The sequence below is a fragment of the Calypte anna genome, unplaced genomic scaffold (genome assembly GCF_003957555.1).
Source record: "Calypte anna isolate BGI_N300 unplaced genomic scaffold, bCalAnn1_v1.p scaffold_18_arrow_ctg1, whole genome shotgun sequence".
NCBI lineage: Eukaryota > Metazoa > Chordata > Aves > Apodiformes > Trochilidae > Calypte > Calypte anna.
In genome coordinates this window covers 26,623-49,594 of record NW_022045472.1, presented here as the reverse complement: position 1 = coordinate 49,594, position 22,972 = coordinate 26,623, and the positions used below count along the sequence as shown (strand labels likewise).

Sequence of the window (22,972 nt, the reverse complement as noted above, 5' to 3'; positions counted from 1 at the left end):
AGCTCCTCTTCAGTCCCTCTGCACAATCTGAGTCAAAGGAGGGAATGAGGAGGGTGCTTACAGCTCTCAGGTACCAACAACCCCTAATTCAGGGAGGGGAGGAGCAGGGGGAGGTGTGGAGGGGCTCAAGGCAGCTGTGCCACCCTTGGCTCTCAGCATCTGAGGAACCCTCTTGTCCTTTTCCAAAAGCCATCAAGCCAGCTCTGCCCAGGTTGCACCCCATGAATCCAAGCTCCAGTTTTCCCCAGCAAATCCCAAGGGTGTTTGCCACCCCCCCTTCCTTCCCCGGGGTTTCCAGACTCACCCTACCTGGTGGTACTTCTTTAGGATGTTGTGCATCTCTGCTACATCCTCACTTGACACTGCTTTGATGACAAACCTCCTGTCATAGGTGGTGAGGAACCTGGCCCCACATCGGCCCTGGCTGTCACTGTTCACTGGGGCACTTCGGGTCACAGAGTTCTGAGGGAAGCAGAACAAAGACAAAAAAAAAATAAAAAAGAAGATGGGGAGGAGAGGCAAAAGCTGCCAGGTCCCTGGGGAAGAAAGAAGAATGCAGAGGAGACATGGGAGAGCAGGACCATGGAGTTCAGAGCTTTCCTCTGAGCCTCTTCTGTTTCACTCCAACACCTGGCATCTATTTTTGAAGGTTTTTTTTTTTACTAATGGGGTAGAAAGGCAGCACACACAGGGCAAGACTTCTTAGTATTTCCACCTGGAAATTTAAGAGCAGACAGGGTATTCCCAAGGCTTAAGGAAAACCAGAACAAAGTGAAGGAAACAACCTGTCTTTGTTTCTATCAGAAAGCAGCCCAAAGTGACAAAAATCTCATGGTCTGGGAATTCTTTGCAGGCCACCCTGACACCAAAAGCCACCCTCAGCCTCTGCCATTCCTACAATTGGATGAAACTGAGTATAAATAGTGTGGTTCTGCCCTAAACAACCAGCAGCATCTGTCTTTAGATTCCTGTCTTCACCCTCAGCAACCAAACCCTGCAGCACCATTGGAAAACCCCCAGGGATTTCCTGCTGTTTCCTCTGAGCTCTTTCTTCTGGGGCTTCTCTGCCCTAACCCAAGCAGGACACCCCCACTTTTCTGCTTTTCTCAACCACTGCCTCCCCCCTTTGCACCAGCCCAGGCACCAAAACCATTTTGCCAGCAAGACTGGAGGCTCCCACTGATGTTTCCTTTGCACCAGCAGCTGGGGAGAGCTCTGAAACACGGGGGGGTCCTGAGCCCTGGATCTTGAGCTCGAGGTAGATGTGTCTTTCAGGATCTCAGAGATGGCCAAGGCATTTCAGGATGTATTTTTATTGCTGCTGGTTACACTGTTCTCTCCTTCTCTTGGCTCCCTGGAGAGCAGACAGCAGAGGGAGCCTGTTGTGCAGCCACAGACAAGCAGAGGGATTTACCATGATAACTGCAAGTCAGCCAGGAGGTTTCCTTTCAGAATGAAGCATTTAAAGCCTTTGAAACATTTATGAAGCAGGGGAAAAAACTCTACTCCTGCCAAAGGCTTTAGAAATCAGCAGGAAAATAAAGGCAAACACACAAAAAAACCCAAAAAAGAACCCAAACAACCCTTGCTTCTTGCTGACATTTGCAAAGTGAGCCTGTGCTACACAGTTCAATCACCTCAAACCCCCAGAGCTTTTCTTCTAGAGGAGATGGGAAGCAGAAATCATGACCACATATGGACATCACCAAATTCCCAGCCCTTAGGTTTACTCTGTTCCCTTCCTGTCACTCCCACCCCTTCCACAGCCTGGGAGTTATATTTAGAGCCCTGGCTCAATTCCCACTCAAGTCATCACATTTTACCCACCTGAACTGCAGCTCAGTGAATGTTTTCCTGCTTTCTGTTCTAGCTGGACACTTTGAAAAAGAGTCCAACTGCTCTACCACAGGGGTGAGAGGATTAATTCTTCAGAGCAACAGGTGAAGCATAAATGATAAAAGAGGTATTGAGAACCAAAGAGGCTCTGGATGCTTCCAGGTTAAGTCCCTTCACATGGTTCTCATCATTTCTTAAAAGAAAACAGATCTCCCCATTAGATTAACCTGGAAACAGAGAGAGATCTGGCAATCATCTAGAGGCAAGCAGGGAGAATTTTGGCATGCCTGGGGAGGGCATTAACACAGATGTGTGAGGATGGGGGCAGACACAGAGACCACCAGCAGGAAGCAAGAGCTCAGCTCCCACCTCCTCCCCTCTCTCCTCTCCTCTCCCCTCTCCCCTCTCTCCTCTCCTCACAGGCAGCAGGGAAGCAAAGGATGGAGAGAACAAGAAGCCTGCCTGGCTCTCCCACTGCTCCAGCACTAACTTGTCCCTCTGGGCAGGCAGATTCCAGCCAGGATTTTAGCTGAAGCCCTGAGCAGTCAGTGCTGGCTCATCTCCAGCCTCTATCAAACCAGAGCACGGTGCCAAAGATATTGGGTTTAATTTCCTAACACTCAGGCTGCTAAAGGCCACGCAGCTATCAAAGCCACCCTCTCTGTCTGCACTGCCTTCTCCTTTAGTTCTGAGGTCTCCAAGATGCTACTACACATCCCCTGCCTGCAGAAGGCTCAGAGCTGTGTGTGGAAGGCTGGCCCTGCTGCAGCAGCCAGACTTGGACCATCTCCCTCCCACTGGATTCCAGCCCAGTGGGATTAAAACAAGAAAACGTTTCTCCTCTCCAAGCCAAGCCTGAGCCTCTGGCCTTAGGGGACCCATCCCAAAGCAGCAGCCCCCTTGATAAACCAAATCCACCAGCACCAAGGGATTTGGTGAACACAGGACCTGAATCTGTAAGAACACAGCCTCGTTTTCCTTGCAGATGTTTTGGGCTTAATCATTGTTGTCCTCCTGCTCCTGCCTGTCTCCAACCATCTGCTGCCTCTTACTTTATGCCCAGACTCCAAGCATGCTGGAGCAGGGACCATCTTTTCACTCTGCATTTGCCCAGCAAGATCTCTTCCATTGCTGGGTGCCCTCAGGGTGAGGGGAAAATGATTCAAACCAGGAGAAGAAACCCATAAAAATCTGACCAGACCAGACCATTGGTATCAGGAGTTTCTCTCCCAGTTTGGTTCTGCCCTGATGGGAAGGGGTTGGGAGGGCAGGGAACTACAGAAACAGTACCTGGTAGTCTTGATCATCAATCCCAAATCTTTCTCGGAGGTTCCGGAACACCAGGGGACAATATTCCTTAAACTTAAATCGACTTGGCAAGTTTTCCCTAAGGCAAAGCAGAAAAGAGATTCTGGTGCAAGGATCAGCTTGGGAAATCAAACTCAATTCCCTCTCACTTCACTGCCAACCCCTCAGGATATCCCAGCCCCCTCCTACCTACAAGGACCCTAATTCTGCAGGTATTTACCCTCACTTGTTCCTTGGGGTGCCTGCAAGAGGAATGTTTGCAGGATCCACCTTTTGACTCAACAGGTTCTGCTCTCTGGGTGTCTGTCTGACAGAAAAACCTCCCCTGTTACCAGCACAGATCTGACAGAACCATTTCCTCTCTTTCCTCCTCCTTTGTTGCTTTGCTCTAAGCAGCTGCCCCCTGCAACACTCTGTTAGTGGGTAAGATGAAAAGCTGGAGGAAAAGGGAGAGGGGGGAGTTTTTAATTTCAGATCAGATCATTTCTGAGTCAAAAGAAAGGTCAAGCCCAGCCAAACCACCTCACCCAGAGCACAAAGGAGAGGGGGTGGATCAGCTCTGCTCTGGCATGTTCCAGACACTCCTGACCATGGCAGAGGGAACTCTGCTGCCAGGAATGGGACTTGCCCAGAGCACAGCAGAGAGCTCAACATCTTCCCCATCCCTCAGGGATGCTGCTCCCCACCTGAGCTCCCCTTCTGCCCAGTGGGAAGAGGAAGAAGAGAGCAGGAATCCTGCTGGAGCCTTGGTTTTAAGCAGTGCTTTGGTTTTAAGCCTGGCCTTCCCAGACTTCTCATCACCCAAAGGATACAGAGGAAACCACGAGAGAGAATTCAGTGACTCCCTGCAGGGCTGAGCAGGGCACATGTCCAGCCAGCCAGATCCTCTTGGCATTACAAGAGGAAACAAAGCCAAAGGCCAGCTTACTCCCCAGCAAAGAGCTCTAATTAGAGAGACAAATAAGTTGGGGAGCACCTACTCACTTGTTGAACAGATGATTGTCCACCTTAATCTTACTGTAGGCTTTGAAGTCATCAGGCATTAACATGACAGGGACAGGAACATTGCTGAGTTCATTGATCTGAAAGAGAAAGGAAACAGAGACTCAAACCCAAGTTCCACTGCCCTGAGGGGGATGCCAAGTGCCCCAGAACCTGGTTCTGAAGCCACAGAACTCCTCAGACTTTCAGAACAACTTCTTTTACTGAAGCACCCTGGTTACAAGGCACTCACTCAGCCCCATGGGGAGCACTCCCCAGCCAGCCCTGGTTTCTCATCTGTTCACCTTCCACTCACCACCCCTTGGAGCTGAAACAAACCTACAGCCCAAGAAATGGCAGGTTTTCTCTTTTAAAGAAACCACCTTTGCCTTTCTTTAGGAAATGGTGAATCAGCCAAATTCTGCACCAGTTCCCAGGGGGACAAACCAGACAACCAACGTGGCCCAGCCAGCTCAGCCCCTGGGTGGCTTTGCTGCAGCACAGCTCCCCTGGGGATGCTGTTTCCATCCTTGCTGTCTCTTGTTGCTCTCTCCCCACCTTCTCTGAGGGGATGACTCACTCCACTCGCTTGGTTTTGCTCCTTAGTCATGTGTGGCAGCCACAGGAATAGAGGGAAGCAGAAGAATGAATGTGCAGCTACTATTGCACAGCCAGGCTCGAGCTCCAGCACCCCAGCAGCAAAGTAAAAATAAAAATATAGAGTAAAAATGAATAAACCCCCTCCCTTGGGCTCTATCTGCCCTGCTCCAGACAAGCCCCACGCACTGACTGGGATGTGCCAGCACTCAAGAGGAGGTCAAGAGGCAGCACATTCCTGAGGACAGCCCTGGTGCCATCCATTCACTGATTTTATTCCTGTGCCAAGCAGGTGATGCTGGAGAGCAGCAGAAAACACTGGGGGTTGGCTCAGGGTCAGGCCTGGGGGCTGTTCCCAATCTCCAGGCAAGTCCTGGGACTTCCAGCAGGTTTGGGAAGGAGGAACTGAGCAATTCCCTGCACTGAGCAATTCCCTGCTAAGCCTCCAGCAGCTACCAGCTCCAGGGACTCCAGTCCTGGGATCCCCTGCTCCTGGGGTCCTGTCCAAAGAGGCAGAGATGAAAGGAGGGATGAAGGAGCCATCCTGCAGTGGGAGGTGTTGGCAAAGACCAAGGAGCTCCCAGCTCCTGCCTCATCACACACCCAAGCCTTGGATGGGGTAGGTATTTTATTCACATCCTTTCTCCCATCATTACCAATGGGAAAAAAAAAAAAACAACTAAAAAAAACCCAAACCCAGAGGAAGATTTAACAAACGTCAGACTGGAAGGCAAGCTACACACACACAGCAAAGGGAAAAGATGACTATTTTCAGAGACTGCCATCCCACACAGCAGATAAGCAGGAAGTAAACTGGTCACTGCCTGGGGAAGAGCTGAGCTGAGGCTCTTCAGAGCCCTGCTCAGGATTTCCTTCACAGCATTCCCAGAAAGTGCTTTGGGATGTGTGGAGAATGCTGGAGAGATGAAGGAATAAATAATGGCAATAAATAAATAATGGCAATAAATAAATAATGGCAATAAATAATGCCACCTCAAGGAGTGCAAAGGCTCTGTCCTGCCCTGAGCTGCTCCTCAGGATGCAGCCAGAAGAAAGGCAAAAGGATCACAAGTGAGGAAGGGATCTCCCAGACCCTGGGTCCTGCTCTGCTGTCTCTCTGATGCAGGGAGCCCTCTGCAGTGATTTCTCCTCGGGGTGAAGAGCAACCAGATAATTCTCCATGGGGAAAATAAAAAAAAAAGAGCTGCCTCCAGCCACTAATTACTGCTCAAGAGGAGGGAAACCCAAGAGCAGAGCTCCTGGGACACGCCTGCTCTCTCAGCTCTCAGCAGAGGGGAGGCACAAACAAGTTATTATCAGGTTGTTGCAGAGGAGGAAGGGTGCTGACGGCTGAGAGGGAACAGCAACTGGGAGATTGTTTCCTCCCTGCCAGAAATCCAGACACAAACGTTAGCAAAGTGAGATGTCAGGATGTCTCTGGCTGCCCTACTCTCTGCCAAAAAAGCAGAAAGCTCCAAGCAAACGTTGGACCTGTTGCAGCTCTCCTGACTGGCAGAACCCCTCTGCCAGGACACCTCATCTCCTTTCAAAGATGCCCCCAGGATGTGATAGCCAAAAAAAAAAAACCCCAAAAAACCCCTCTCTGCCTTTCCCTCCTTCCAGCTGCACACAGCAGAGCTTTCTGGATGCTTTGGGAGGTGATGGGGAGCAGGATTCATGCTGGGGATTGGCAGGGCTGCCAAGGAGCTGAGCTGGCAGTTCCTGGTGGTGGCAGAGCTGCCCTCCAGGCCAGATGGCTGCAGGGCTTCTGCTCCTGAAATGTTTCTGGGTTTGCTCTTTGGGTGGTTTGGTTCTTTTGGAAGCAGGAGGGATGCAGACTGACTGCTCCCACAGCAACTCCCCTGCTGGACACACTCCTCGAGATCCCCAAGGCAGAGGGATGAAAAAAAACCCAAACAAACCCTGGGAAAAGGGAGAATCCCAAACTCTGCCTCTTCCTGGTCCCATCCTCAGCATCCAGTGCCCCTTTCTCAGGTTCTGCAGGGGGTGCCAAGGGAATTGGTGGCCAAAGGGAAGCAGGGAATGGCCCTGCTCCACGGGGAATCTCTCTGGTGCTTCTCCTGAGGGAATCTGAGCAGGCTCCAGGGGCAACGTGAGCACTGCCTGGCACACGTGTGCTCCCTTCTCCTTCTCCTTCTCCCCAGGGAGAGGAGTGGAGCAGGAGATTAAATATAGCAGAGTGTGTGGCTTTGGGTGTTCCTGCTGCAGGGGGCAAGGTCAGAGCCAGGGGCAGAGCCAGGAGATGTCACCCAGCTGGATGGAGAAACTCTGCCTGTACCTCCTGGGAGATCCCTGGGCTTGGTGCTGATGGGACAGGGAGATCTTGGGGTTTGCTCTTTCTTCTGGAAGAGGAGCAGAGGTGCAGCCAGCACCTGGGTCTCTCAGCACATCAGGGGATATTTTCAGCCCCATGAAGAACAAATCCATGCTGTGCAGAACTCTGGGCCCAGGATATTCCCACAACTCCACTACAAAGGCTTTAGAGGCCCCCCAAAAAAGAGCCCAAAAAGAGCCCTCTTGCAACCAGGGATCTGCCCCCACCCCCAGCATGATGCTGCTTTGCTCTAAGTCATCCAGATTTTTACACCTAAGCTGCCTCTGAATCCTCTGGAAAATAAACCTGGCCTCTCATGCCACAAGTTTTCACTGAGTGGAAAACACAGACAAAGAGTGGAAAACACAGACAAACCTGACAGGGCTGAGCCCAGGCTGAAAGGACCATTAAAAAAACGTGGGTTTTGCCACCTGCATTTTGCAGCCAGAGACCAAGAGCCCCAGAGACACCCCAGGCTCAGAGGGTCCTGCTGGAGCTCAGAGGATTTAAACCCAAACCCCATTTTTTGACAAAGCAAGTGACAAACTTGTGTGACAAACTTGTGTGACAAACTTGCCTGGCAGCAGCAGGGGCACCAAGACCAGGAGATGCCTCCCATTTCTCTGCCCTGTTCTGAGAACAAAGGAGAAATTTCCCCAAGCAAGGGCAGAGCAGCCCAGAGGTCACCCCAGTGAGGAGAGAGGTAAAGCAGCACATTCCCAGCACATTCCCAGCTGGATGGGAGGGAAAGGCAGCCAGAGGCCATGGGAGGAGGGAGCAGGGCCTGGAGCAACAGCAGAGGATGGAGAAAAGGTCTCATCCTCCTCCTCATCCCTCCAAAGCCACAACTTCCACCTGCTCCCCTCTTTCCCCAGCAGCCAGAGGAAGGGCAAGCTCAGTCCTGGTGTTTCTCCAGCTCTCCCCTTCCCCCCCTGGACTTGTTGGGTTCAGAATTCAGTTTTACCTTCACTGCTGAGCAGTCTGCAGCCTAACCCTGGCTGGAAAAATATCCCTTCCCTTCCATCTGCCCAGCTGGGATTTCCTGGTCACTCCAAATCCAAATCAGGGTTTTGGGTTTCTCTGTAGCTGATAATTTGTCTTCCTCACCAAAGCCAATTCCTTGCTCAATAAAAGACACATCAATATTCTGTGGCATTCAGGGACAGCTGTTGGAACGAATGGCCCAGGCATAATTTTCCTTCAAAACCTGACTGTAGGCTCCAAGTGGCAATTACCATTAGTAAATTGATGGGAAAATGCAATTTGTTTACTAAACAAGACCCAGCTGATGGGAGTGTGTGAGCCTGCTCTCTAGGATTCTTTACAACAGGAAAAGGAAAATACTTTGTTCCTCCCAAAGCTTTGCAAACCAGGCCCCTCCAAGCACTCTGAATTAAACTTTGTGACACTCTGGGGAAGAGGCACCAAACAAAACCACCTCAGCAGGGACACAACCCCACACCTGCAGCAAACCTCTGCCCCTGCCAGACACTGGACAGCCACTGGGCAGCTGGTGGAGGGAAAAAAAAATCCTGTTTTCCATGAACTAGAGCATGATTAATCAGCATCCAAACTAACAACCCCCCCTGCAATGCTCTGGAACCATGAATCTTGGAGTCAGGAATTCCTGCCAGCACTCTGGGGACACCAGGATGCTTGAGGAGGGGAAAAAAAAAGCATCCCCTTGAGACAGCAAACCCACCTCTTCCCAAAGGAAAACTTCCCAAAGGAATCTGAAGCCTGCTGGACAGGATTGGGGTGTCTGGGGGCAGAGCACTCACCCTCCAAGTCCCTGCAGGCAGAGCTGAAGGATGGAGAAGTTGAAGGAGCCACAGGAGGCAGCACCTGAGCCTCAAAACCCTCACTGAACCCCCCAGGAAAACCTTTTTTTTCTTTTTCCAGGAAAGCAAAGGGCTCCTGGAATCTGTTTCATCCTGAAGTCCCAGGATAAGAAGGTTCAGCCAGGCTCCCATGGCCACATGCTGCACCCTCCAGAGGTCAATTAGAGGCCCAGCAGAGAGAAAATGTTGGACAGGACAAGCAGAGGCTGCTCCCCCTCTGCCAGGACCAACTCCTGGACCTCCAACACTTGCTGTGTGGCAGATGCTGCTCTGGCAAGGCTGAAGATGGCAACAGCAAACCCAGCACTGCAGAGCAGGGGGAAGCAGCCTGCTGCAAATCCCCATTTTGCTCTTTCCCTTGAATACTAAAGAGCTGGGTTTTGTGCTGCCTGGCACCATTCCCAAAGGTCCTGGGAGATGTGCTGGTGGACTTGTTGGGTTCAGAATTCAGTTCTGCCTTCACTGCTGAGCAGTCTGCAGCCTACCCCTGGCTGGAAAAATATCCCTTCCCTTCCATCTGCCCAGCTGGGATTTCCTGGTCACTCCAATTTCTGAGCAACATCAGGGTTTGGGGTTTCTCTGTAGCTGGTAATTTCTCTGTAGCCAGTTCCAGGAGCTCAGGAGGCTGCAAGATCCACACAGCCAGCAGCAGGGATCCAGCCAGTCCCACAAAAATGGGATCTGCTGATGCTCCCCCCAACATCCACAGAGCTCCAGGGCCCTTTTTCCAGTGGGTGAAGTGCAGCAGCACCACAGCCTGCAGGAATTCTGCTCTTTATTTCACCAACAGCCCCAAAAGTCACCTCCCCAGCACCCCCCAAGCTGCAGGGATCCCAGAGCTCCTCAGCACCTTACAACTGTTTCTATGGTTTCAGAGCATCCCCCAAGGCTGCTGCCTTCCTCCTGCTGTGCAGAAGGAGCTGGCTCCTCCTTTCCAGAACCATCCCAACTTTCCCTCCTCATCCCCTGGGCACAGCACCCCAGCTGGGTAACCAGCACCCAAAAGCTGCAGCTCCTCTCCCAGCACCACAACAACAGCAAAGCTTCCCCAGGAACCATCCCCACCTTCCCAAATCCCACAGTGCCTTTTCCAGAGGCTCCAGAAAGCAAGGGGAAGCCTCCACCACTCACTTTCTGCTCCTCTCCTCCATGGAATTCTCTCCCCCAGGGTTTTCCAGTCCACAATTCAGCTGTTGGGACTCATTCCCCCCCTACATTTGGCCCTGCTCAGCCCCACCCCAACTCAGTGGGTTTAAATCCTGGCTGGGGATGATTCCTCATTGACACAGGAATGCTCAGAACTGGCTTTCCAGAAATCAACTGGTTTTCCTCTCCTTGGTGTGCTACCAGCACTGCTCCTGATCCTCTCCAGACCCATCCCTGCCTGGATTCACACCAGCTGCTCACAAGCTTCTTGAAACACAAGGCAGAGCCCAACTCTTGCCAGACTCAGTTAACAGACCCAGGAGGATTTCTTCAGGCAACAGAAATGGTGGATTGCACAAAATGGTCGTTTGTTTGGTCCCTCCATGAAGAAGCTCATCTTGAATCCAAGCATTTTGGACAGAATCTTGCTGGCACAGCCTCCTGCCTTGTGCTGATAGCAGCTCCCTCCTCCTGCAGGGATCCCAAGGCAGGAATCCACAGACACAGCCCAGGGGAGACCACAGGCCAGGTGCCAAACACTAAACCTAACTAACACTAAACACAAACACTAAACACTGCCCAAAAAAGATTTCTCACCAACTCCAAAGACACTCCTAAAAATATTTCTCAAGTGTCCAGACCCAGCTGCTGGAAGCAGAGGAGCAATTCCACTTCCCACAGAACCAAGGCACCAAAACCACCTCTCAAAGGCAGCCCAGGAGGAGCAAACAAAGCCCCACGACCCCCCCAGGCCCCCCTGGGCTCACCCAAAAGCAGTTTGGAGGAAAACCAAGGAGCAAGAATTTGTTGGGAAATCCTGGATGCTTGTCTGAGGGTGAGGAGGGGAGAGCTGAAATGTTCTCCCCCCCTGGGGACTCCCTTCTGCTCTCTGGCAGCAATTTCTTCATCATCTGCACCCAAGAGAATCTCCTCACCAGCTGAGTGCTCAGCCAGAGCTCCCTGCTCACCTTCATCCCTTTCCCTAAAATATTTCACAGCCAAGTGCTCTAAAAGTTACCCTGTCCTGCCCCAGTGCCTCAGAAAGCTGCTGGATTCCCAGTACCCAGACAAAATAAAAAACCTCATTGCCACCAAGCAACCCCAGTCCCTGAGAGGCCACAAATAAAACTCAGGAGAATCCCAAACCAAGTTCCACTTCTTCAGGGCTCCTCTGATCAAAGCCTGATTAAATTCATCCTCCTGCTGCCTGAGCAGCAAGTTCTTGGAAGATCCTTTGCCTCAGACAGTGCTGAACTACATTTGGAAGCATCCACTCCATCAGCAGGCAAGCTAGAAATACAATCCTGGGTTTTTTTATGTGTGCTTTTCCTACAGAAATCAAACCTAAATCCTTTTCACCCTCTGGGAAACATCCATTAATCCTCTGGAGAGATGGGTGTCTGAGCCCAGAAGGTTCATTTTGAAGGGATGAGGTTTCTGAATGTTTTGACCCCTGAGTGTTCTCCCACAAGAGCATCTGGGGAGCAATGCTAAATCAACTCCAATATTTTGCCATCACAGAGCAGGGAGAAGTTTCCAGAGGAAAAAAAAAATAAAAAAAAAATCTAAAGATGGATTCGAGATCCTCCAAAGAAGGTGGATCAAAGAGCAGAACCCTCACTGACATTTCCACACCACCCACTCCCAGTTCTTGGGCCACAGAGCCTGAGGGATGAGATAAGGTTGGGAAAATGGGGCAAAAAACAAATTAAAATAAGAGTTTTTGGGGATGGAGAAGCAAAGGAGGGGGAATTCTCCTCCTAAAGGCAAGGGAGGGACAGGGATTGTCCCTGTGCACGTGGGACCTCCAGAGGGTGACCCAGGGGAGCCCCTCCTCATGGGGATCCCCCTGACCCAGGGGATCCCCAACTGCCCCGGGATGGGGAAAGGAACCACTGGGGAGGGCTGGGGGATGGAACAGGAGGGAATCTGGGGTGTCCTGGGATGGGGAATCCAGGGAAGGATTGGGATTTAGGGAATGGGGGTGGGGAGGCTGTGATTTTGGGGGGGAAAGGAGGATGTGGGAGGTGATTTGAGGGGGGCAGGAAAAGGCTGGGAGTGAGGGAGAGGGGAGATGGGACAGATCCAGGGGGGCAGAGGGGAAAGGATGGGGGGATTGGGGACCCCAGGATGGGACTGGGGGGATATTGGGGACCCCAGGCTGAGTGTGAAGGGGTTGGGGACCCTGGGCTGAGTGTGGGGGAGAGATTGGGGACCCCAGGCTGAATGTGTGGGGGGATTGGGGACCCCAGGTCAGGTGTGAAGGGGTTGAGGACCCCAGGCCAAATGTGCTGGGGGGTTGGGGACCCCTGGCAGCAGCTGAGTGGGAATTGGGGACCCCGGGCTGGGTGTGAAGGAGTTGGGGACCCCAGGCCGGGTATGGGGGGATATTGGGGACCCCAGGCCGGGTGTGTTGGGATATTGGGTTGTGTGGGTTGGATGGGTGTGTGTGGGGATCGTGGTCGAATGTCGGGGTGGGTTGGGGGACCCTGAATAGCGCTGAGGCAGATACTGGGGACCCCGGTCGGGGTATGGGGGGATATTGGGGACCCCGGGGTGGGTGTGGGGGGATTGGGGACCCCGGGCAGGGCTGAGGGGGATATTGGGGACCCTGGGCAGGGTGTGAAGGGGTTGGGGACCCCAGGCCGAATGTGGGGGGGGGGTTGGGGACTCCTGGCAGCAGCTGAGGGGGAATTGGGGACCCCGGGCAGGGTGTGTTGGGATATTGGGTTGGATGGGGGGGATCGGGGTGTGGGAGACCCCGGGCAGCGCTGAGGGGGAATTGGGGACCCCGGTCGGGGTATGAGGAGATATTGGGGACCCCGGGGTGGGTGTGAAGGGCTTGGGGACCCCAGGCCGAATGTGGGGGGTGGGTTGGGGGACCCTGAGCAGCGCTGAGGGAGATATTGGGGGTATAAGGGGATATTGGGGACCCCGGGGTGGGTGTGGGGGGATTGGGGACCCCGGGCAGGGCTGAGGGGGAACTGGGGACCCCGGGCTGGGTGTGAAGGGGTTGGGGACCCCAGGCCGAATGTGTGGGGGGGTTGGGGACCCCTGGCAGCAGCTGAGGGGGAATTGGGGACCCCGGGCAGGGTGTGTTGGGATATTGGGGTGAGTGGGGGGGATCGGGGTGTGGGGAACCCCGGGCAGCGCTGAGGGGGAATTGGGGACCCCAGGCCGAATGTAGGGGGTGGGTTGGGGGACCCTGAGCAGCGCTGAGGGAGATATTGGGGGTATGAGGGGATATTGGGGACCCCGGGGTGGGTGTGGGGGGATTGGGGACCCCGGGCAGGGCTGAGGGGATGGGGAGGCCCCGCGCTCACCGTGTGGTTGGCGCCCCACATGAGGACGCTGAGCAGCGGCTCGGAGGCCCGGAACAGCTTCACCTTCTGGCACACGAAGTGTTTTTTCTTGGTCTTGGTTTTGCTGGCGCTGAGGGCAGAGCCCAGCGCCGCCCCGACGCCCCCCGCAGACGAACCCCCCGCGCAATTCGAGGCCATGGCGGACCCGGACCGGCGGTGGTACCGGCAACAACCGAACCGAACCGGACCGGACCGAACCCCCCCCCTCCCCTCCCCTCCGGGTTTTCCCCCCCCACCCCCCCTCACACCCCCTCCCCTACCAGCACCTCCGCATGGTTCAGCCCAGCCCGGCACACGCCCCCCTTTTTACACCCCCCACCCCTTCGCCTCAGCGGGATCGCCCGCTCCTATCAGCCCCTGCCCCTCGGTTCGGTCCGGTTCGGTTCGGCCCGTTAGCTTCCCCTTTCGCCGTTCCCCACCCCCCCCCCGTCGCTGCCGCAGTGGTACCGTCCCCGCCTCCCCCTGCCCCCCCCCACCCCGCCCCCGCCGTGGTTCGCTCCACCGCTGAGGTGGAGCCGCCAGGGACGGCCGAGCCCGCTCTGAGGAGGCGCCAAAATGGCGGAGAGCTGAGGAGGTGGGGAGGAGGGGGAGGAACCATCCGCGGGACGAGAAGGGGGAACCCGGCGAGCTGAGGAGCGGGAAGGCGGCTCTGGCCGCTGACTCGGCTCGGTTCATCCCTTGTTAGGAACGGGAAGAAGCGGAGCGCGGCTTGAGGAGAGAGGAAGAACAAAGGGAAGGGTTGGATGGGGAGAGGAGAAGGAAAGGAAAGCGAACGGCCGCCCCTCCGCAGATGGTTTCGCTCAGTCCCGGTGACGTCACCGCTTAGGCCACGCCCCGCAGCGCTCCGGCCAATCAGGAGCGAGGCGGCTGGAATTATGAATGGGGCTGCTACACACGTCACGCGCCGCCGCTTAAAGGGCGACGAGGAAGCGGGAGGGACCGGGACCCACGGGAACCCCACGGGAACCCCACGGGAACCTCCCCCGGAACCTCCCCGTGGGCTGCAGCGAGCCAGAAAACCCACAAGAAATTTGGCAGGGCAGTGACAGCACCCCCCGGACCTTCCCGCTGTGATACGGGGGTTACCCCCCCCCCCCCCCCCCCCCAAAGAACGTTTGAAAACGACAATAAAATTTTGTTAAATTTTTAAAAAACGAGGAAAAAAGCTGAACCCTGCTGTACATATCCACACTACTTACAAAATCCCAGAGAAACGTTTGCTGCATCAAACTTGCTCTGCTCCTGGGAGCAGCTCCCTTTGGGTCACACCACATCCAACCCACAGGGATTTTACAGCCTCCCCCAAACCCCCTCAAACTCCTGCAAGGCTGACAGCCTCCCCGAGCAGGGTTTGGTCCTCTTCCTCCTATAACTTCATCAAATTCCACGGCAAATTCCCTGACAACTTCCAGCTGTGGTTTTGAACCTCTCTGATTTTTCAGGGCTGAGAGAACTCGGGTGTTGGGTGAAGAGTTGGGACAATCTACCCCATGTAGGAAGCACCCAGGGTACTCTGAGATTAACAGAATACAAAAATGATACCAGTGGAGAGAGAAAGAGAGAGAGAGAGAAGGAAAAGATCTGGCAATGTGTTAGAAATTGACCACAAAGTCTCCCAAGTTCCAAAGGAATTCCCAGTCCAGACCAGGCTGCAGCTCCCAGCACAGCAATCCAGAACCACTCTGGGAGATGGAAACTCTTCCTGGGGTAGGGGGAGCAGGGAAGTCCCTCTCTCACCTTTGGGAATCAGTTCTGCAGAGGAAGGATAAAAGTCTCATCTCTGCATAAAGTTTTTTTCCAAGGCTGCAGGAGTCCTCTGCAGGGAGTGGATGTTGCGTTTCACCCGATCCTCCAGGCTGGAGGTGGAGGCACTCTCTAATTTCAAACGACTGCAGAAAATGGAACCAGAGAAAGGCAACATGTTGGCAAACATTCCACCATTTCTAGCAAGGTTACTCGACCTCAAACCATCCACCTAAATCAATCCAGCAGAGAGAACAGCAATACCCTAAGGATCCACACCCCTTTGAGCTCGGCTTGTAAAGTGCCCAGAAAAAGATTTCAGTAGCTCTCAAACCTCTGGCTTCCAAATAAAACTGACTTTTAACTACAAATGCAGCCATCCCAGGGGACTTGGTTGCTTTCTGGGAAGAAAAAGGAGGAAAAGCAACGTGGTCTTCACCTGTGGAATGCCAGAGCTCGTGGAAATGAGTGCAAAGTGACAGGAGAGCAGAGGGATCCTGGTGACCCCTCCAGATCCCACTGCTGGGCTTTGCTGAGCAAACTCCTTGTGCTCTCTTCACACCAATAAACACAAAGTTTGGCAGCTCAGCAGCTGCTTCTGATACAAAAATCCCTCTCTGCATGAGATTTTTTGCTCGTGGAGAAAATCTCTTGTGATTTGAAGCCAGCCTTGCACGTCCCCTTGGGCAGCTTCAGGAATCAAGTATTCATTCTCTTCTGATTCATTTAGAGAGCCTGGAGAATAACATCCCAAAATCCACAGCTCTGGCCACAGGATCTTTCCCAGACATCCCTGTACTTCTGGAAGTGCACAAGGGACTGTAAGTTACAACTTGGTTTAGAAATGGTCTCATGGTTTCAGTCCCACAGGCTCCTGGCACACAGACTCCCAGGGGACCTGCAGGCCTAGAACTATTTCAAGCTCCTAAAAAAAAAAAAAACAACCCCAGAACTTTGTGGAAAACACTCCTGGGCCTTTCTGCAAAAATCTCACAGGTTTCCAGGTGATTCCAACACCATCAGAGACATAAAGCTCATTGTGGTGAAGAGGAGAACTTGGGACCAGCAGGGACAGATCCTGCCCCATCCTCTGAACCACCACAACCACTGAGCCCACCACTCACTCCTGAAGAGCTGAGGCCTGGAATGAAAATCAGGTCAGGAAAGAAACTCACTGGAAAAATTTCCCATCTCTGGAGTCGAGTTTCTCCATTTCTCTCTCCAGCTCCTCCTCCTTTCTGTGTTTCCTGAGGTTGTTTGCTCTCTCCTCTTCCCTCCACTTGGCATTTTCCATCATTTCCTGGCGTTTACGCTCCAGTTCCTCGGGAGAGATTTTTCTGGTTGTGCAGAAAACACCACTCTGTGAATTCCCAGCACATCAGCCCCACACCCCCTCTTAATTTTGGTGCTTTAGGATGATTTATAACCCCCCAGACCAGGGCTGCTGAGCTGGGTTGGTGCTTTGGGGGGAGGGAAGGGGCTGTGTCAGCAGCACCACACCCAGAGCACAAGGGTTCCCTCCCTTTTTTTTTCAGCTTTGTGGCTAAATTGTTGTTCCTAAATTGCCAAGGTCATGTTTTCCTGGTGACAAGGAAACTAATTCATTAATTAATTACTCTCCAATTAATGGGACAAAGACTGATTTCCCAGGATTTGCCTCACACACTGCTGTGAGGCACATGGAGCAGCAGGAAAGCTGGGAAGCTCTTTGGGAAGCTGGACAAGCAGCAATCCAAACACTTGTCAGAATCTCTGACTTTCTGGGCATTCAAACTCCTCATTTTCTGTTCCCAGAAGAAAATGGGGCTCCCAGGTGACCCCCAGCTCTGTCACTGTCCCTTCCAGCCCCAAGCACAGGCTCAGTTCTCACTCACCTCGTGTAGCCTGGGGTGTGCTGCCTGCGATGGGTTTTTCTGGGGGAGGGGCTCTTTGCTCTGCCCTTCCCCTCCCCACTGCTGTGTCTGGAAACCCCAAAAACACCTTTTTTTAGGACAAATGAACACCCATCATCACTCCTCTCAATTTTTTTTTTCTTTTAAATATATTCTGAACCCAAGACACTGGCTGGAACTGCAGGGCTCTTTGGGTTGCACACCAGCACTGGGAATTCCCACTTTTCTTTTCTTTTCTGTCACTCAGCTATTAATTCTTTCATCTGCAGACAATAAACACCCAGCCCCTCATTTAACCAGCATTTAGCACAGATAATTCACCAGTTACAAACACCTCCTAAAGAGAATCTTTAGCCCAAACAAAACACTCACAATCCCCAAGGGTGCAGACAGCAAAGCCCATCCAGGAGCAAAGCTCCTCCTCCATCTCCTCCTTCTCTTCTCCTCTCTTCCTTCTCCATCTCCTCCTCCATCATCTCCTCCTTCTTCTTCTCCTCCTTCTTCTCCTCTCCTCCTCCATCTCCTCATCCTCCTTCTCCTCCTCTCCTCTTCCATCTCCATCTCCTCCTCCTCCATCTCCTCCTCCTCCTCTCCTCCTTCTCCTCCTCCATCTCCTCCTCCTCCTTCTCTTCTTCTTTCTCTTCCTCCTCCTCCATCTCTTCCTCCATCTCCTCCTCCTCCATCTCCTCCTTCTCCTTTTCTTCCTCCTCGTCCATCTCCTCCTGATTTCCTCTTCTCCTCTCCTCCATCTCCTCCTCCATCTCCATCTCCTCCTCCTCCGTTTCCATCTTCTCCTCCTCATCATCTCCTCCAGCTCCTCCTCCTCCTCCAGCTCCTCCTTCTCTTCTTCTCCTCTCCTCCTCCATTTCCATCTCCTCCTCTCCATCTCCTCCATCCCTCCATCTCCTCTCCTCCTCATCCTCTTCCATCTCCATCCCCATCTCCTCCTCCTCCATCTCCTCCTCCTCCTCCCTTCCCCCCCCCTCACAGCCTCTCCCTTCACACCCCAAACTCATCCAGAGGACTCCAGGGGCAGGAGGAGACTGAACCAGAGGGATTTTTCCTGCAGAGACCCCCCCTGCCAGCAGCCCCAGCTGCACATCCCCAGGCTCTGAGCCCCACTCACTGCTTCCCGTGTTTGGGAGGGGATCTGGAGCTCCGGAATTCGGGATTTTTCCTGCTGGAACGTCTCTGGGGAGAACGGGAGTGGCTCCGGGAGCGATCGCGGTGCTTCTGGGGAGCCCTCTCCTGGCCGGGAGTTGGAGAGCTCCGAGAACGCGGGATCTGCTCCCAGTCCCTGCCCTGGAATTGAAACAAAAAAAATCTGAGGAGAAACTCCCCGGAAGGACACCAGGGGGAGAAGCTCCCTCCAGGCAGGTCCAGGCAGGGAGGAGGAGTCTGGATTCCCTTTAATCTGATTTCCAAGCTCCTCATTAACACCTCTGTCTGAGGGGAGAAATTCCCCATTTGACATTCAGTCACCTGAAGTGGCAGAGGGAGGAAATTCTGGGATGAGAAACCCAAAATAAATTGAAAAAAAAATGTTCACTTGAATTCAGAGCAGCCCAAACTCCTACCAGGAGCTGAATACATTGAGTTTCAAGGTTGAGATGGCTCCAAATTTAATCTGAACTTCATTCCATAACATCCCCCAGTGAAACAGCACTGGAACAAACTAGAATAAACTGGAATAAGCTGGAATAAGCTGGAATAAGCTGGAATAAGCTGGAATAAGCTGGAATAAACTGCCCCAAGCCCTGCTCTGCCCCAGGTCAGGGCACTCACTGCTGGAATTGCAGTGGGAAGCACAGGAATTACTCACCTGTAAACCACACCCTGGGAGTTTGGGAAGAGGAGACTTCCAGGAGGAACTGTTTGGCCTCTTCTGGGACCTGCAGAAGAAAACAGGACAGGAGAGGTGAAAACCAGGAATATTTTTAAACATTAAAAACCCCTTGAAAAGGATTTAATGCTGGAAAGCAAACAAGTAACAGCAGGGAAACCTTCAGGGCAATTTGGAGCATTGGTTGGAGCAAAAAGCCTCAAGGAGAGGGTTGGGGAAAGCCAAGAAGGACAGAGAGCCAGGACATGAGGTGTTTTTACTCCCAAAGCCCCAAACATACTTATTTTTGCCTCTCTCCTCCTCACTGCTGGAGCTGTCACTGCTGGAGCTGTGACGTCGATGCTTCTTGTGCTTTTTTTTCTTCTCCTTCTTCTTTTTTTTCTCTTTTTTCTCCAGACTGTTCTGCAGCTACAAAGCAAAGCAAATCCTTGCTGGAATTATTGCCTCTCCCCCCTGGACCCTCAGCAGAACCCTCTGGGCTTTTGAGTTCCACCTACCAAGGCTTTGATTTTCTTCATTTTAACAGGATTGTTGAGAACTTCTCTCTTCTTCTCCTCCTCCCTCTTCCTAAAGCAGGAAAAGAGAAGTTTTCAAACAGCTGGAAAGAGCCTCTTTTCAGGAAAGGGACCAAGCAAGAGCAAAGCTCCAAAAAGACACAAAAACGGGCAAGTTTTGTACATTCAGCAGAAGAAATCCACCTGAGGAGGAGTCTGCCCTTTCCCTCACTTCAGAGTGCAACAAAGAGGGTAAAAATAAAACCTTTTTTTGTCACCATTCCTCTGCCTACAACCAGATCTCCCCAGACCAGGTGGATTCACACACAGAAAAGGGGGAGTCAAACCAGTGTGGAGTGACCCCCTTGGCATTTACACCTCCCAGCAGCTCCTTCAGATCCCCCAAAATCCTGGATTTCTGCAAACTTGCCCAGCAGCAGCACAACCAACCCAAGAGAAGACACAAACATGAGGTTTTTAGTGAGTTCCTGCTGCCCAGGCCTCAGCTCCTCCTGCTTCCCAGTACCTTATCATGAAGAGGGGATCCTCCCGGATCTTGTTTGCCATATCCAGGACAGAATTGGCTCCAGATTTGGCAAAAATGGAGCCTGGGAGGAGCCCAGTCTCGTTGGAGCAGCCAGCATCCTTGTCTTCATTCTTCTCAAAGATGTATTTATCCACAGGGCGACCCATGAGATATTCCTCTCTGTTCACCATCCCTCCTGGGCCCTGGTACATCCACTCCAACTTCTCCTCTTTTTTCCTGGAGCAAACAAAAAAATCACCTGATTGTCATTTCCCCACTTCTAAACTCACGTTTTAAGGCATTATAGAATCCTAGAATTGGCTGGGTTGGAAGGGACCTCAGAGATCATCAAGTCCAACCCTTGATCCACTCCCCCCGTGGTTCCCAGCCCATGGCACTCAGTGCCACATCCAGGCTCTTTGGAAAGATCTCCAGACACGGAGAATCCACTACTTCCCTGGGCATTCCAGTGTCTGATCACCCTCTCTGCAAAGAATCCTTTCCTAATATCCAACCTAAACCTCCCCTGGCAGAGCTTCAGCTCTGCCAGGGGAGGTTTAGGTTGGATATTAGGAAAAAACTCTTTAGTCCGAGCCCTCTTATCCCACTGATACCTCCCCGACCCCCCCTGGCTCCAACCTCCTTTCAGGGAGTTGCAGAGAGTGATGAGGTCTCCCCTGAGCCTCCTCTTCTCCAGCCTCAACACCCCCAGCTCCCTCAGCCCTTCCTCACAGCAATTCTGCTGGATCCCTTCACAGCCTCCTTGCTCTTCTCTGGACCTGCTCCAGCACCTCAAGCTCCTTCCTGAGGGCTGAGGGGCCCAGAACTGGACACAGGACTCAAGCTGTGGCCTCACCAGAGCTGAGCACAGGGGCAGAATCCCTTCCCTGGACCTGCTGGCCACGCTGTTCCTGAGCCAGCCCAGGATGCCATTGGCCTTCTTGGCCACCTGGGCACACTGCTGGCTCCTCTTCAGCTTCCTGGCAATCCAGACTCCCAGCTCCCTTTCTGCCACTCTGTGCCCAGCCTGGAGCTCCCCATGGGGTTCTTGTCTTGAACCTCATCCCCTTGGGATCATCCCAACTCTCCAGTCTCTCCAGGTCCCTCTGCAGAGCCCTCCTGCCTTCCAGCTGATCCACACTCCCCCCAGCTTGGTGTCATCTGTAGATTTGCTGGTGATGGACTCAATCCCCTCATCTAAATCATCAATGAAGATTTCACAAAGGGGAGATGAAACCTTTTACAAAGGGGGGAAATTAAACCACAGGCTCCCTCCTGGGCACCCACATCCCCTCCCCAGGCTGTGCCCTCCCCCCCAGGATGCTGTGAACTCTTAAATCCCAATGCAAAACCCCACAGAAATGAGCATTTTGTCAAGAAAGATTCTTATATTTCAAGCTACTGTGTCAATAAAATGAAATCTCCAGAAATCTTCCTCCTGAGATTACAAGACTTGAGATTTATGTTTAGAGCCAAAACCCCAGTGTGTTCCTTAAACTGGTCTGGCTGAATAGATGGTCCTAACCACCAGCAGCTGCTACACAGCAAGTCCCAGCAGCAAAGCCAAAAAAGCAAAGCCACAAGATGGAATCTCTCAATTGAGAGATCAGAATGACAGCAAGTTGCTGCTTCACCTGACTGCTGCTATGGACACTGCTCCCTGTGGGACTTCCTTTGCTTCTTTTATTGGGGTACAGGAGGGAAAATCTGTTGGTTTTCTTTTTAATTAAAAGATTTCTCCAGTTCCAGGAAGATATTTCTATTTATTCAGCCATAAAGATGCAATGAGTCCCCACCCAGAGGCAAACCATTTGCTGAACACTTACCTGAATATTTTAACTTCCTTTATTAAAGTGTCTCAGCATCCCCTGCATTTGTCAGGGGAAATGGAGAAGACTCCAGGAGAGGTGGAAATCCTTCTCCCTTGTCAGCAGGCAGGTTATTGTCTCCTGCAGCTTTTCCTGCAGCTTTTCTCTGGGTATTTCACTAAATCCCACCAACCCCCCAGTGCCTCATTAACTGGTGTGTCCTGCTCAGCTTTATGGGAGTTCATTTATAACCCTCAGGGCTTGGGGGGATCCCGGGGGGATCCCGGGGAGGTCCCAGCCCCCCCTCACCTGACGGTGCCCATGTCCTCCGCGTATCTCTGCATCTCCTCCCGGGCCCGTTCCTCCTGCAGCTCCCGCTGCAGCTCCTCGATCTTCTTCCTCTCAGCCTCATGTTTCTGCTCGGCTTTCCAAACCTTTTCCACATTGCGCAGGGTCTGAGGGTGCCAACTCTTCTTCAGGTTCTGCAGAACGGGACGGAACCGTTAGCGAAGCTCAACCGAACCGAACCCCCCCCCCCCCCTTTCTCCTCCTCCTCCTCCTCCCGGACCTCTCCTTCCCGGTAACCACGGGGAAGTGGTCGCTCACACCCCCCCCCCCTCACCCCTTCCACCCCGGGAACGGGACCCACGGAACCTCAGGGCACCGACAGCAACGGTGAACACGGCCCCGTTGTCCCCCTGGGAGCCCAGCCCGGTACCGGGAGCTCAGGGCGGTACCGGGAACCCAGCCCGGTACTCAGAGCCCCAGGGAAGCCGTTCAGGCCCCCCCGATCCCGGTCCCGGTTCGGTCCCGTCCCCTCCTCACCAGATCTCCCCCCCCCCATCGCTGCCGCCGCCTCCGCCGCTACCGGGCCCGGGTTGACGTCATCACAAAGCGCCGCGTCACGGCCCGTTCCGCTGTCGTCATTTCCGCCGCGGCGCTGCAAGATGGCGGCGGAGGGAGCGGAGCGGAGCCGGAACCGGAGCCGGGCCCGGGGCCTCCGCTGTGCGCTCGGTAGGGATAAAAAGGAAAAAAAGCGAAACGCCGAGAGTGAGGCCCCCGGGAAGGAGGCGGCTGAGCGGCGGGAGGCTCCCCGGGCCCTGCCGGGACGGTGCCCCCAGAGCCATCGGTACCGGGCCCGGCCGGTTCGTTCCGTTCCGTTCCCGCAGGAGTCACCCCAAAGGGGGCAGCTCAACCTCAGGGGTGCGGAGAGGAAGGTTCGGTCACCCCCCGAGGCTGCGGGGTTCGGGTCCAGCCGGA

General features: G+C 53.4%; 2 protein-coding genes across 2 annotated transcripts in view; both read right to left on the bottom strand.

Moving 5' to 3' along the window:
- Positions 1-292: 292 nt before the first annotated feature.
- LOC103539240 (phosphatidylinositol 5-phosphate 4-kinase type-2 beta) lies at positions 293-13,595 on the bottom strand. The gene is made up of 4 exons (XM_030468625.1): positions 13,368-13,595; positions 4,129-4,226; positions 3,127-3,223; positions 293-462 (listed from the first exon to the last, which is right to left on the bottom strand). Exons 1-4 carry the CDS (start codon positions 13,542-13,544, stop codon positions 301-303), a joined length of 534 nt encoding a protein of 177 aa, XP_030324485.1. The 5' UTR covers positions 13,545-13,595; the 3' UTR covers positions 293-300.
- A 1,376-nt stretch (positions 13,596-14,971) lies between these two features.
- CWC25 (CWC25 spliceosome associated protein homolog) overlaps positions 14,972-22,972 on the bottom strand; it is a 12,260-nt gene continuing 4,259 nt past the window's right edge. Inside the window, exons 5-14 of the mRNA XM_030468624.1 lie at positions 22,538-22,576; positions 22,022-22,194; positions 19,905-20,141; positions 19,382-19,451; positions 19,165-19,292; positions 18,864-18,933; positions 18,168-18,343; positions 17,024-17,110; positions 16,325-16,486; positions 14,972-15,295 (exon numbers count right to left, since the gene is read on the bottom strand). Of these exons, the coding sequence (XP_030324484.1) occupies positions 15,181-15,295; positions 16,325-16,486; positions 17,024-17,110; positions 18,168-18,343; positions 18,864-18,933; positions 19,165-19,292; positions 19,382-19,451; positions 19,905-20,141; positions 22,022-22,194; positions 22,538-22,576 (1,257 nt within the window). The 3' untranslated portion in view covers positions 14,972-15,180. The remainder of the gene's footprint in view (positions 15,296-16,324; positions 16,487-17,023; positions 17,111-18,167; positions 18,344-18,863; positions 18,934-19,164; positions 19,293-19,381; positions 19,452-19,904; positions 20,142-22,021; positions 22,195-22,537; positions 22,577-22,972) is intronic.